General features: G+C 55.1%; 1 protein-coding gene across 2 annotated transcripts in view; it reads left to right on the top strand.

Moving 5' to 3' along the window:
• The first annotated feature begins 424 nt into the window (after positions 1-424).
• The window catches only part of PCDH19 (protocadherin 19), a 59,620-nt gene continuing 44,934 nt past the window's right edge, over positions 425-15,110 (top strand). For both annotated transcript variants that reach the window (XM_064712733.1, XM_064712732.1), the window contains exons 1-2: positions 425-2,588; positions 5,409-5,736. In XM_064712733.1, coding sequence (XP_064568803.1) covers positions 448-2,588; positions 5,409-5,736 — 2,469 coding nt within the window. In that variant the 5' untranslated portion in view covers positions 425-447. The remainder of the gene's footprint in view (positions 2,589-5,408; positions 5,737-15,110) is intronic.

Raw genomic sequence — 15,110 nt, 5'->3', positions numbered from 1 at the left:
GTCCCGCCCCCGAGCGCCCATTGGCTGCGCCGGGCGCCGCCCGCCCCCGCGCCGCCCGCCCCCGCGCCGCCCGCCGGCGCTCCGGACTGCGGGCAGTGGCGTGCGGCCGCCGCAGCGAGCGCCGGCGGGAGCGGGCTCGGCTGGCTCGGCGCTGCGCTGCACGGCTCGGCTCCTCGCTCCTCGCTCCGGTACCGCTCGGCTCAGCGCCCCGCTTCTGCGCCCGCACCCGCTCGCCATGCCCGGCCATTCCGCGGCGCCGCCGGCACGGAGCGCCTGAGCGGACGGCGTTGGCGTGTGCGCGGGGGACCGCGGCTCCGGTGCCCGCAGCCGCCCGCCCGCCGCCGGGGCAGCCCGGCGGGCGCTGCCCGCATGAGCGCGGCGGGCCGCTGAGGAGCGCGGCCGGCGGCCGTCGGGGCGCGGCGCGGCGGGCGGAGCGGCGGCGCGGCCATGGGGGCTCTCCCGGCGCTGCTGGGGGCCGCCTTGCTCTGGGCCGGCGCCGGGGCCCTCGTCAACCTCAAGTACTCGGTGGAGGAGGAGCAGCGGGCCGGCACGGTGATCGCCAACGTCGCCAAGGACGCCCGGGACGCCGGGTTCGTGCTGGACCCCCGGCAGCCCGCCGCTTTCCGGGTGGTCTCCAACTCGGCCCCCCACTTGGTGGACATCAGCCCCGGGTCCGGGCTGCTGGTGACCAAGCAGAAGATCGACAGGGACCTGCTATGCCGACAGAGCCCCAAGTGTGTCATCTCGCTGGAGGTGATGTCCAGCTCCATGGAGATCTGCGTGATCAAGCTGGAGATCAAGGACCTTAACGACAACGCGCCCAGCTTCCCCACGGACCAAATCGAGCTGGAGATCTCGGAGACGGCCAGCCCTGGCACCCGGGTGCCACTGGAGAGTGCCTATGACCCGGACTCGGGCAGTTTTGGAGTGCAGAGCTATGAGATCACCCCCAATGACCTCTTTGGGCTGGAGACCAAGACGCGGGGTGACGGGTCTCGTTTTGCTGAGCTGGTGGTGGAGAAGAGCCTGGACCGTGAGACCCAGTCCCACTACAGCTATGTGATCACGGCGCTGGATGGTGGTGACCCGCCCAACTTTGGCACGGTGGAGCTCAGCATCCGCGTCATCGACTCCAACGACAACAACCCGCTCTTCGAGGAGCCAGCCTACACCGTCAGTGTGCCTGAAAATGCCCCGCCGGGGACGCCAGTCATCCGCCTCAACGCCTCCGACCCGGACGAGGGCACCAACGGCCAGGTGCTCTACTCTTTCCACAGCTACGTCTCTGAGCGGGCCCGGGAGCTCTTCCAGATCGACCCCCAGAGCGGCCTCATCACGGTGAGCGGTGCCATCGACTACGAGGAGGGCCACGTCTATGAGCTGGACGTGCAGGCCAAGGACCTGGGGCCTAACTCCATCCCTGCCCACTGCAAAGTGACCATCAGCGTCCAGGACGCCAACGACAACCCGCCCCTCATCAACCTGCTGTCTGTCAACAGCGAGCTGGTGGAGGTGAGCGAGAACGCCCCGCCGGGCTACGTCATCGCCCTGGTGCGCGTCTCGGACCGCGACTCGGGGGCCAACGGGCGCGTGCAGTGCAAGCTCCTGGGCAACGTGCCCTTCCGGCTGCAGGAGTACGAGAGCTTCTCCACCATCCTGGTGGACGGGCGGCTGGACCGCGAGCAGAGGGACCAGTACAACCTCACCATCCAGGCCAGGGATAATGGCATCCCGTCCCTGCAGGCCACCAAGTCCTTCACCGTCAAGATCACCGATGAGAATGACAACCATCCCCACTTCTCCAAGCCCTATTACCAAGTCATCGTGCAGGAGAACAACACCCCGGGGGCCTACCTGCTCTCGGTATCGGCCAGAGACCCCGACCTGGGCCTCAATGGCAGCGTGTCCTACCAGATCGTGCCCTCCCAAGTCAGGGACATGCCTGTTTTCACCTATGTCTCCATCAACCCCAACTCTGGAGATATCTATGCTTTGAGGTCCTTCAACCATGAGCAGACCAAGGCCTTTGAGTTCAAGGTCTTGGCAAAAGATGGGGGTAATCCCTCTCTGCAGAGCAATGCCACCGTCAGGGTGATCGTCCTGGACGTCAATGACAACACGCCCGTGATCACGGCCCCGCCGCTGGTCAACGGGACGGCGGAGGTGTACATCCCCAGGAACGCGGGGGTTGGCTACCTGGTCACCGTGGTCAAGGCAGATGACTATGATGAGGGTGAAAATGGCAGACTTTCCTACGAAATGGTGGAAGGAGACAGAGGATTTTTTGAGATCGACCAGGTCAATGGAGAGATAAGGACCACCAGAGCCTTTGGGGAGAATGCCAAAACAGCCTATGAGCTCATCGTGGTGGCTCACGACCATGGGAAAACATCTCTCTCGGCTTCTGCCTTGATTTTGATATACCTGTCTCCAGCCCTGGATGCCCAGGAGTCCATAGGATCTGTTAACCTCTCCTTGATTTTCATTATTGCCCTGGGGTCTATTGCAGCCATTCTTTTTGTCACCATGATCTTTGTGGCAGTCAAGTGCAAAAGGGATAACAAGGAAATCAGGACCTACAACTGCAGGTAAAGCTACCTTTGTTTATGTGCACCTGCGGGTCTGCTTTGATTTTTGCCCCCGCGGTTACTTTTGCATTTGCTGCTGTATACTCGGGGGCGGCGAAGAGGGGTGGATTTGCCTTAGGAGCAAAACTGAGGTTCCTATCCCTGCAAGAAGATTTCTTGCAAAGCTTTAAGAAATCGCTCTCTGCGAGGAGAGCGCGGAGTAACGAATCGCCTTAATTGTGCGGCTTGACAATCTGTTGCAGCAGCGCGGATTCTCCGTGCTCCATCACCGCTCGCAGCGGGCAGAGCGGTTTTCCTGGCTTTTCCGGGGGCACGGCCGGTTCGCTGCCGAGGGCGGAGAGCCCCCGGCCCCGCAGCATCCCCGCAGCAGCCGCTGCCAGCGGCATCCCCGAGCCTCGGCGGGCGCTCAAAGGCGCTATTGTGTGCCCGCTGCGGCTCCCGGCCCCGGCACGGCCCCGAGCGGCTCCGGTACCGGCAGCGCTGCCGGGCACGGCTCCGGGCGTTTCGGGGCCGTTGTGCCCCGGCTGGGCCGGCGCTCCTCGGTCCGGAATGCCGGAGGGGAGGTCAGCCCGCGCCCGGAGCGCTGAAAGGCTGAGCGGGGAAATCCAGTCCCCTGAATATGTAACAGCCCGGCGATTATTGTCTCTCTTTTACTATTCTCTGTGTTACACAAGTTAGGAGACAAATGCTAACCACACATGAATATCAATCAGATGCCATAAAAGAGCAGCTGCAATGCCTCATAAATGGTTTAATCCTGTTACTAGTGAAATAGCCATGACTTCTCCATTCCTTCGGCACCGAGTCGTTTCAGAGAGGAGGGATGGAAATTAATTTTGCTCTACCTTGGAAACGCACGCTCGCCCCTGGCAATTCAGCGGCGCGGGGGGATGTGCGGTCTTTAAAGTTTTATTTACGCAGAAATAATGCCGGAGAGTCGGGGCATTGTACCCCGTTTTCACAGCGTAAAGTGCGTATATAAGCCTTTTTGCTCGATGGGGGAAAAATCATCTGCAAATAAAGGTCGGTCTGTGCTGTATTATGGGATGTCTAGCTCCGAGTGAAAGCTCACAGAGCAGATTTCTTGCCAGCTCGGCCCATTAAAAGGGGATGGGACCTGAATGGATAAAAATCATGTTGTGGTGGTGCCCCTAACAGCTACCCACAAACGTATAAGCCCCGGGTTTACTGTGACGGCTTGGGGATTAATGAAGTGCGGTTTAATTAAATAATTGGTCAATAGAGAAAGGACAGAAAAATGAATGCCTGCAGGAAATAATTGAGCTCTCGCATTGCCAAACTTAAACATTTAGGTAAACAAAACAATTAAAGCTTCATCAGGCATTGTTGGACGAGTCAGCAGCATATAGAGTGTTGGCACAGCAGCAACCCGTGCCTCGCTGTGATTTCTCTGCACGCTCGGGGTATGGGGCTGTGGTCGGTGTGTGTCTGGGCAGGAGGCAGCTGCAGGGCTGGGGAGGCACCAGGCACCCTCTCCCCACGCCTTTGGGCTTTGCGGTGCCTTGTGTGGGAGATTCTTCACTGGAGCTGCTGGAGACTCTTCCAATGACGTGTTAATTTATGAGGCACAGATGAGGGCTGTTCGACTTAGTGGCATTTTCATGCTCAGGCAATTAGCTTTCTGGAACAAGAATATTTGTCCAAGATTTGCCTTTCCAGATCAACTGTATTATTTATTCATCCAGTTATTTCTGTTGCAGCTATTGGATTTTTTTTTTTTTTAATGCTGTTATCACAACAAGAAGAGGAGCAAAATCCTGACTTTCAGATGTGCATTTCTGACTGTGCATGGCATTGGATGTGCTTGCCTAGGAAATACCGAGTTGCCCAGTGCTGTGCATGTACAATTAATGGCAGGGACTGTTGTGGTGCTCACTGTGGGAAGATGAGCCACAGCCAGTCTGAGCCGAGCAGACTCAACTAATGCAAGGTGCAAATAATTTGTCATTATTTGCTTGGGTGTTGTTTTGCAGTAACTTTTTTCCTCTGGTGTTTTGCAGAAGGCAAACAAGGCAGTTCATCAGTTGATTCTTTTGGCAGGTGGGAAGCGAAGAGGGAAGGAAAGGCAGAGAAAAACAAGCTTGCAGTGAAATAAAAAGGTCAAAAAGGATCATTTTTCTTTGCAAAACACACGGTTGTTGTTCTCTGGTTTTGAGAAGGTGAAAGCATTTCCCAGCAGAAGGGGATGTGCGTGTCAGTGTGAGGCAGGAATGGAATTCAATTGGAGAAAAGATCAGGTATGATCAGGAGACAGTCAAAACACCAGCAGTTTAGATAAAGCATTAATAAACAAACAGCCTTTGGAGTGTGAGAGAATTGAGCTTGCCAGCTAGGGCTGCTTCTGGGTCTGCTTTATTTACTGCTGTGGAAAACGAACTGGGGAAAAAATCTGCTATTCGTTTTGAATTTTCATTATGGGGACCAAATTAAATCACTTTTAAAATCCTTATTATGCATGGAAATGAATGCAGGTACCCTTTTCAGTTCATGGATTTTAACATCTCCATTTTTCTCTTCTGCAGGCTGGACTTTACGTCTAGTAACTAAATATCAGCAATTACATAGACTAGGTCAAAAGAGAAGCATTCTCCCTTCCCATTTTTTTTACGTGTTTGACCTGAAAACGTTATGCATGTGAAAATAAGCTAAAGAGTTGTGTTGTGCCACCAAACCATGACGTAACGTGCATGACTAAGAGCCCGCACGGAGATGGGGCCAGGCCCTCTGGGTTCCTGCGTGGGAGTTTGGCGGGGCAGGGTTTGGGATGCTCTCAGCCTCTCATTTCCCTCTGCCCCCCAGGATCGCGGAGTACTCCTACGGGCACCAGAAGAAATCCAGCAAGAAGAAGAAGATCAGCAAGAACGACATCCGCCTGGTGCCGCGGGACGTGGAGGAGACGGACAAAATGAACGTGGTCAGCTGCTCCTCCCTCACCTCCTCCCTCAACTACTTCGACTACCACCAGCAGACGCTGCCGCTGGGCTGCCGCCGCTCCGAGAGCACCTTCCTCAACGTGGAGAGCCAGAACAGCAGGAACGCGGGCTCCAACCACATCTACCACCACACCTTCACGGGGCAGAGCCCGCAGCAGCCCGACCTCATCATCAATGGCATGCCGCTGCCCGAGGTGAGCGCGGTGCGGCCAGGGCTGCGCCCGGGGTGGGTTCGGGCTGAGATGTGCCCAGGATCAGCAGGGTTTGTGCTGAGCTGTGCCCGGGGTGGGTTTGTGCTGAACTGTGCCCAGGGTGGGTTTGTGCTGAGCTGTGCCCAGGGTGGGTTTGTGCTGAGCTGTGCCCAGGGTGGGTTTGTGCTGAGCTGTGCCCGGGGTGGGTTTGTGCTGAGCTGTGCCCAGGGTGGGTTTGTGCTGAGCTGTGCCCAGGGTGGGTTTGTGCTGAGCTGTGCCCAGGGTGGGTTTGTGCTGAGCTGTGCCCAGGGGTCTGACAGTGCCAGCGCTGCCAAAATGGGTCTGTCGGTGTCAGCGCTGCCAAAACAGGCTACTAGGCAAATGGGCACTGCTGCCTTCGATGTGCTGCACAGGGCAGGTTTTGGTGGTTTCTGTGTGCCTGGCAGGGCACAGTCTGGTGGCTTCTGTGTGCTGGACAGGGCAGGCTTTGGTGACTTCTCTGTGCTGCACAGAACAGGCTTTGGTGGCTTCTGTGTTGTGGGCAGAGCACAGTCTGGTGGCTTCTGTCTGCTGGACAGGGCAGGCTTTGGTGGTTCCTGTGTGTTGCACAAGCACACTGCTGTGGTTCCTGTGTGTTGCACAGAGCACACTCAGGTGGTTCCTGTGCGCTGCACACCCCAGGGGGAGGCAGTGATGGAGCCTGGGCAGGGGAGCAGCCAGCACTCACCTGTGGGCTCTGGGGCAGCCCTGACGTGTGGCCATGGGTGGGTGTTTCGTGCCCAGACACTGCAGAGAGCTCAGAGGTGCCCAGGTGGGACGGGCCAGGCCAGGCCGTGTCCTCGTGCCCGGGATCCCGGAGGTGGCTGTTGGCAGGAGGATTCTGAGTGGGGCCATGCTCGGGGGAGCAGACACTCGCCTTCACAGGAGTTTTTTGAAAAGGCTGTTGGGAGCAGTGTTGGTGGCTGTTCTCTGGAGGCTGCTGGCCCTGCTGGGGGTGCAGACCATGCAGGATGTCCCATTGTGCCCACCTGCACACCTGGCCCAGTGCTGTCCCTGCGCTCTGCAGGACCCTGGCTGGCATGGGAGGGATGGGTGGTACCTGCTCTGATCCACACCATCCTCATCAGTTTCTTCTAATTCTTTGGCTTTCCTGTACATCACAGGCATCATTTAATGTTGCTTGTTTGTCTCTCTTTGAATTATTGTTTGGTTTTAAGCAAAACAATCAAAGGTTTGTCATGTTTCCTGCTTTGAACAGAATAACAAAGCTGAAAAAGCAGCTGAAATATTTATGGCTCACTCTGTTTTGTGTTCAGTGTGCTGGTGTAAATGCAAAATGCTGTTGCTGAAGGCAGTGGAGCTGCTTCAGATTCATCCTGGAGCTGCTTCAGATTCATCCTGGAGCTGCAGAGAGCCAGGCCCAGTGCTCTGCAGGGCTGCTGGTGGAGAGGGCTGGTGCGGGGCCCTGCTCCTGCTGTGCTGGTATTGACAGAATGTTCACTGAACCCTGGGGTTTGGCACTTCCCCTGGGGCAGAACCAGCTCTGAGAGTTGTGTACCAGGCTGGCCCACACGAGTGACCACTGCTGTTGTGGGCAGTGCTCCCTGAGGAGTTCCTGTGCTCCTGGAGAGGATTCTGGAGTGCATCTCTGGCTGGTGCCTTGCTGTGGGCACTGGAGCAGTGGAGCATCCTGTCAGCCTGTGATTCACAAACCCATCGCAGGCTGGCATTCTCCAGGAGTGAGGGGTCTCAGGTGCCAGGGAGGATGGAAGGACCATCAGCACCATCACAACTGATGAAGATAACAGGCAGCTGCATGCAGAAGGCACTGCTGCCTGTGCTTCTCTGTGCTACAACAGCTGGGCTGGGGTCTCACGGAGTGTGCCCTCCAGAGCTGTTCCTGCCTTGCTCACCCTCTTGTGAGGGACAGGGGATGCTTGTTTCTCCCTGTGCCTGCAGCTCGCCCCATTCTCCCATCACTAGTGCAGGTGAGGTGCTCTGTGAGGAGCTGGTACTTGCCTGCAGACACCAGTGTGTCTCTTGTAATGAGTGCTAGAGTGTCAGTGGAGCAGCAGCCCCGGAGCTGCCGAGGGCAGCAGGCAGCTCGCCAGTCCTGCCAGGGCTCTGGTGTGAGAGCAACACGTCCTGGCAGGGTCTGCTCCCCCTCTGGAGTGCTTCTGGACAAAAGGGCAGGATCGGGGCATGGGGTGGAGAAATCCCAACGGGAAGCTGTTTGGAAGTTCAGTTCAGGGTGGGAACGTTGATGTTTTTTGGCAGAACCCCCGTGTTACGCTTCCAGCTGTTGCAGGCACAGCTGTCTTGCCGGTGGTGTGGGTTCTGTTGGCTTCAGTAAATCCCGGTGACTCCTGGGAGTGAGGTGGCTCATTGGTGCTGGTGTCACCCTGTCCTGGCCCTCGGGGTGCCACAGAAACACCCAGCAGCTGTTCCCATGGGGGAGCATGGCAGCCCTGAGCCCTGCAGCCCTGAGCCCTGCAGCCATCCCTGCCGGAGCAGCGCTGTGCCGTGGGGCTGTGGCTGTGCAGGGTGCTCTTGGCACACCTCCTGGGGCTGAGGGTGTAATAAACACACTCCCTGCCCAGAGTTTACAGAGCCAGAGCCTCCCCTGCAGTGGTGCTGTGTCTGGGCTGGTTTGGATGCTCCCAGCGATGGAGCTGCTGCTGTTTCCCCAGGGAGGCTCTGTAAGGTGTCAGCACCGGGGAGAGATCACTGCTGCTCCACCTAGGAGTGACTTCTCCTGATGGGAAGGCAAAGCTTGGCTTGAGAACAGATAAACTACGAGGAGAATGTGTCTGTGGCAGTGTCACTTGGCATATGGTGGCTGTGGCTGAGGGTGAGCTATTGCCTCTGCAGCACGTGCTGCCCCGGCAGCAGTGGGTCTGTGATGTGGCTGGTCTTTAACGTGAGCCTCATTTATTTTAGCAGTCAGGAGCCTTGAAATAACAGTCCCCAAGGATGCCTTGTTTGTGGAGCTTCAGGAAATGTTTCTTCTAGTGCCGTGGCAGGTCTCGGGGCTGGGAATAATTGGGTTTGTTGGTGCTTCTCATCTTTCCCTGGTGATCTGGAAAGGATTAAAGAGGGGTGTCTGAGGGGGTGCAGCCCTGCTCTGAGGATGCCACAGAAGTTTGAGCCCACCCTTATAAAGCCTTTCCCTTTGGCTGGGGCTGGGCTGTCAGCTCTGCTGGGGTACAGCTGCCAAGAGAGCAAGGGGGGATATCCTGGGGTGCTCTGGCCCTGCTGGGATTCAGTGGGTGCCAGGGAGCCACTCAGGGCAGTGCCCACAGCCCCTCAGTGCCCTGTGGCTGTAGGCAGAGATGGCAGGAAGCCTTTGGAGCAGCTCTGGTGATCCTGGCTGACAGCACGAGGCTTGGCCCCTGTTAGTTCAGGCTGGTTCTGCAGCAGGGACAGTGGGACATGCTGGAGCTGCAAGGGCATTGCTGCTCAGAGCCTTTGCTGCTGCTGAGAGCCCTTTTTGTCTTCCTTGAGCTGGAGGAGAAGTCAGCTTTGAAACCAAAAGGGCTTGTTGTCAGGTTTGGCATGCATATCGCTGGGAGTTGTACCAGGAGATTAAAAATCAAAATTTATAGGGGCCATCAGGCAGCTTCCTTGATAAAAATGCATGTGGCATTGGGGTGGTGTGGAAATTGGTCTGAATGCTGAGCCCTTTAGGATCCAGGGCACATGACCTGCATGCAGAGCAGCCCCCCTTGGGTAGCACTCACATGCCTGCATCTTGACTTGGTGGTTTGAAAGCAAACAGTGTGTGCGATGGCTGGATCTGTTACATCCCAGATTTGCACTGCTTTGGGAGATGGCATTCGTTTGCTGCTCCAGGATGGGAAACACCCTGGGCACAGCAGCTCGCTCTGTCCCCAGGGCTGCCCTGGGGCCACCGTGGTGGCAGGGCCTGGCTGCCGGAGGCCAGGAGGTGTGACAGGGAGAGCAGAGCCCTCTGTGAGAGGGTGGAGCTGGGTGGAACTGGCAGGGAGGTCCTTGGCTGGCTCTGGGATGGCTCCGTGGTGGCAGCACTGGAAGTGGCAGCCCTGGCACTGCTCTGTGAGCAGAGCATGGATCAGGCGTGGTCCTGCTCTGGTGCTGCTTTGGTTGGGCCGCTGGAGGAGAAGGTCAGGATGGAGCAGCCTCTGACCCAACAGGACCCACACACCCAACAGCTCCCAGAGCTGTGGCCATCCACCTCCTCCCGAGCTGATGGCCACCATCAGTAAGATGGGGAATTACTGGTTTTAGTGGTAATCCCGGTCTAATCCCCCAACCTTGATACACTCCCACATAATCCTCACTCACTCTGATTTATTTAGCTGGGGCTCCTCGTGGCTCCAGGGATTATTTGAGGGAGCAGCAGTGGCAGGATGAGGCCCCGTTGGTTTCAGATCTGCTTTGTACTACCTGGAAAGCGTTCTGCTCGCTGTGGGAAATGGTTTTCTCAGCACAATAGAGCAATTTTCGTTTCAGGCAGCACCGGCAGCTTTTGCTCTGGCTATCTGGCGGTGTTAACTAAAGCACATTTCTACAGCACACAAAGATTTTTGTTTTGTAAGAAATGAAATCAGCGTGGCTGTTTCTCTTTCTCTGTCATTTCTCTACTTGTCAATTCTTTCTTCCCCTCCAGCTTATCCTCCTCTTCTCCGCTAGCCTTAAAAAGCCCCCAAAGTGTCTGTTATAATCACATTTTGTGTGTTACAACCAGAATGAATGTACTCACTTTAATATGCTGGGTTTGAGGAAATCAGTTTCTGTCTGGTATAACAGACAATTTGTTATAAACCATGCCATTTAGAAGTGAAGGGCCTCGCTTTAGTGCGGCGCTGGGGAAACGTCATGATATATAATTGGAAGGGATTTGGCTTGCTTCTGAGTAATGCTGTGTATAGAGCAGGGAAAAAGGGGAAAAGGAGATGATTTCCAACCCGGAGAAAGTTTGCTGTGTTGAGGCAGGCGGGGTGATGAGATGAGGCTTATTTTCAGGAGCCATAATAATTAAAGCATTAGCAGGGATGATGTTCCACTCGTGGGAAGGCTGGCTTCGCAGGCAGCGCTGCCAGTCTTGTTTTCTCCTTGGGAGGTCACTGTAACTCAGCACTTTTTTGTGCCTGCCACTGATGCACGGTGCTGGGGAAGGCAGGTCAGGCTCTGCTCTGCTCTACTCTGCTCTGCCCCCCGAGCCCCAGCAGCCCTGCCTGGAGCCAGCCAGCCTCAAATAGGAGTGATGCTCTCAGCTTTAGCCATGCACTGATGTCCCCTCCCTGGGGATGGCTTCTGTCCCTGCCTGGGCACCCAGCACCGCTCTGCATTGCCAGGGATTGAGGTGGTGGGATGGGACCCCCAGCCTCCCTGTCTGGGCACCCAGCACCACTCTGCATTGCCAGGGATGGTGGGACCCCCAACCTGCCTGTCTGGGCCCCCAGCCCCATTCTGCATTGCCAAGGATTGGGATGGTGGGATGGGACCCCCAATTTCCCTGTCTGGGCACCCAGCACCACTCTGCATTGCCAGGAGTTGTGGGACCCCCAATCTCCCTGCCTGGGCACCCAGCCCCACTCTGCATTGCCAGGGACCCTGGCACCCCCAGCCTCCCTGTGTGCTGCCCCTGCTGGCCCCAAACCCCAGCAGACCTCTCAGTTTCACTGCTCCCAGAGTGGATTGTGTATCGCTGTAGGTTCCCTGACCTCTCAGAGTGTCACAGGCTGACATTATGGAAATCAGCAGCTCTTTATTCCAGTCTGAGGTCAGCCTAACCAAATTATACATCTCTTAATGCAATCGCCCCAAGCTGTTGTATGGAGAAATTCCCTTCAATACCTTGCAACAGAGATAAACACAGCAGCTCCCATTTGTGTTTAACCATGTGATGCTCCCTGGGTGTGGGGCAAGCCCTTAGTTCAACACTCTTTGGCTTTTCCCAAGATCATCACATCATTTAGTGTGGAAAAGGCAGTTGAGATTGAGTTCAGCTAGGAGCTGAGCATTGCCATGTTCCCCAGTAAACAGCACATGGTTTGTATTGGTGATGTGGGGCTGCCACCCATCCTGGCAGCTCCTGGCACTTTTCAAGGGTTGTCTAGCCTGTGGTTGGGTCCTGGTCAGGAGGGACCAAAGGGGTTTGCTCCAATGGTCTGTGGAGGATTAGGGCTGCTTGTGTTTAACAGCAAGGCCTGAGTGCTCCCATGGATATGATCATGTTGTTGTATATTACATACTGTATGTTGTATCTTTGTGATATCCTCCATAGAATCACAGAATGATTCAGCTCGAGGATTTAAGATCATCAGATTGAGACAGTAACCTAACACTGCAGTGTTCACACCTGTATCCCTATGCCTACAGAAAGTGTGTATGGAATTATTACATATTGCACCTCATTATGTGGGTATATAATATGTCATATAATCAGATACATCTCATTTGTTTTTATGCTACTGCTTTTATGGTTCACTTTTACTGGAACTGGAGAGGCTTCTCTTGTTTTCATAGAATCATAGAATGGTTTGGGTTGGTAGGTTCCTTAAATATTTCCTCTTGGAAAATTTGAATTTCTGATGCACATTTCTAATGCATAACTCGTGAAGTCTATAAAAAAAGCTTCTGCAACTATATTTACATGGCAGATAAGAATTTTCTCTTAAACTGGGAAAGATTTCTAGTAAGGTTTTTTAAAAATTTCATCCAAAGGATAGTCTTGCATGGGCTTTCTTACAGCAGTATCCCAGTGAATCTGTGTTGTATTGAGTGGTTTGAGCTCTGTGGTTTCTCCCTCTGGTTTCCTTTGCTTACAGCACGTGCTCATGCAGAGCCATCACTGAGGCCAAGTGCAGTAGCCTTTGAATAACCTTGTGTGCATCTGCTTGGCTGGGTGGAAGAGCTGCATTTTCCAGCTGCCATTTCCTCCAGTCCCTCCTGAGGGCTGTGAGCCAGAGCAGCTCCTCAGCCAGGTGCCCTTCCAGCTCCTTGGGCTCCTGCCCTCGCTGGCTGTGCCTGCTCAGGCCATTCCTGAATTCCCAGCAGCCAGCAAGGGCAGAGGCATTGTGTCCTGCCTGCTTCCATCCCCAGCTTTGCCTGCAGGCTGCCCAGGGATGGGCCCTCCATCTCTCCTGGAACCTTCTCTCCTCCATCCCTTCTGTCATCCCTCTCCCCATCATCTCTCCTGGCAGCCCTCTCTCCATCTCTCCTGGCTTTGCCCTCTCTGCCCCATCATCTCTCCTGGAACCTTCTCTCCTCCATCTCTCCTTTCTCCTCCATCTCTCCTTTCTCCTCCATCTCTCCTCTCCCCTTCCTCTCTCCTCCCTGCCCTCTCTCCTCACCCCTTGCCCACTCTGCCAGCAGCTCCTGCTCTTTTGTGGGGGCTCAGATGGGTGAGACCCCCAGCCCTGCCCGCTCCCCCTCTCCTGCCAGGCTGCTCGTGGGGCTGGCGTGGCCTTGCTTCAATAAATTGTCAGATATTGTTCCCAGTAGAGGCTATAGTTGAGTTCCAATCATTTTCTGTTAATTAAAATACAGGATGGTCTTATTTGTAGCATAAATAGTTGTAATCTGTGTGCTTATAAGTGTAATTATAATTCAAATTAGAGCATGCTCTGCATAGGGGATGGGTAGGGTGCTGTGCAGGCAGTGCTGCGCTGGCAGGGCTGTGCTGGGGCAGTTCCAGTCCCCAGTGTCCCCAGTGTCCCCAGTGTCCCCAGGGTCCCCAGGACATCACCAGGGCTCAGCACAGGCACTCTGGGCTGCTGGCAGCTCCCAGTGTCACTGTCCCTGCTGGGACAGAGCCTGTCTGTGGCACCTGTTGGAGGGTTTGTGGAGAAGAGGCACAACATCTCTGCTCCAGTGTCTCCCTCTAGCTCCTGTCTAGATTTGGAGTGAAGGAATGGCTTATGTCAGCTGGACAAGTGATTCATGCTGAGCCTGAAGTGTCTCCTGTTTAACATGGAATTACAGAGAGTTCTCCAGGCCTGGTGAGGGCTGGGGACAGCTGATACTGCACAGGCAGGTGTGTGACAGGTACTGCACTCCTACAGCCTCTGATGGCACTGAGCACCCACAGGCGATGCCAGTGCTGCACCTGCCACCCAGGACAGGCAGGTGGGTGACAAACCTGTCAGTCACAGTGTGCTGGGGACTCATCTGCAGGTGAGCTGCTCATCTTGCGCCCTGCTGAGATCTGGGTGTGAGTGCCCTGTGTTTCTCACGGGGAGCTGGAGCTGCTGGATTATTCCATCGTTTGTACTGGCAGGTGTTTGCCACAGGGCAGGTTGTAAATTCCCGTGTTGGTGGATTGCATTAACCCATCCTAAGTCAGGTATGTAAAATTCCATTAAGTGAAACCCCTCTGGCATTTTCTCACCCGTGCTCCAGCTCTGCAGGCTATGCTAATGCAGTGTGTTTGCTCATCTATTAGAAGGATGATGGCTTTAAAATAATAACATTTATCTTTGGCAGCAGACTTACAATAGTGCACACCGAGTACAATTTTGTGAAAGGCTCTGCAGATGTTGCCTCATTCAATCTGGGTCAAAAAGAGTGCTTAGAATCATAAAGGTTAGAAAGAGATCAAATAATTCGGTGGTTTTATTGCTGAATAATGTACTTGGAAAATATCATTCACCGTTATTAGACTAAGTGAGTACAGAAAACACAGGACTCAATAGTCATTTCTCAGTATTGGCTGATTTTACTGTTTTTATAATGTAGCTAAATTCCCTGCTATTGATTGCAGCATCGATTATCGATCTGGAGATGTAACTGTAAGTGATGGTGGGAGCACACAGGAGCTGGGCACTTGGGGAATCAGCAGCTCTTCCCTGCAGTGCCTGCTGGTGGGCAGCACATGCTGCAGCACACTGAGGCTGCTTCTGGGGAGCTGTCAGGGCTTTCAGAGCTGTTTTCACAAGTGAGGATGAAAAAACAGGAAAACACCCGTTCTGTGTGTTCTTTCCCGTGCCTGAGAGCTTATGTAAACTTGCTGAGGCAAGCCCAGATGGGCTGGGACGCCGGCAGCAGGATGGGGCTGGAGCCTCTGTCACCTGCTCCCTCCTGGACCTTTCATATTCAGATTCACATCTGGATGCTCTGGCAGGGACCCAGCTCACACGTTCAGTAAGCAAAGCCTGGGGGCTGTGCCTCAGATACAGACCCAAACCTGTGTGCCCAAAACACATCCCAGGGGTTTGGGAGCAGTTCCTCTGCCTCCTTCCCCAGGTGCTGTGCCCAGGGGCAGAACCAGCTTGGGCTGAGACTCTCCCTGGATAACAACTCTTTATGGGGACTGGGTCAGTGAGAGCAAAGCCGTGTCCCATCTGGGCTCTGTGTCCTGTGCTGAGCTGGAGCAGGGCTGGCAGCATCACTGT

The sequence above is a fragment of the Zonotrichia leucophrys genome, chromosome 4A (assembly GCF_028769735.1).
Source record: "Zonotrichia leucophrys gambelii isolate GWCS_2022_RI chromosome 4A, RI_Zleu_2.0, whole genome shotgun sequence".
Classification (NCBI taxonomy): Eukaryota; Metazoa; Chordata; class Aves; order Passeriformes; family Passerellidae; genus Zonotrichia; species Zonotrichia leucophrys.
This window is presented reverse-complemented; position numbering and strand designations above follow the sequence as displayed.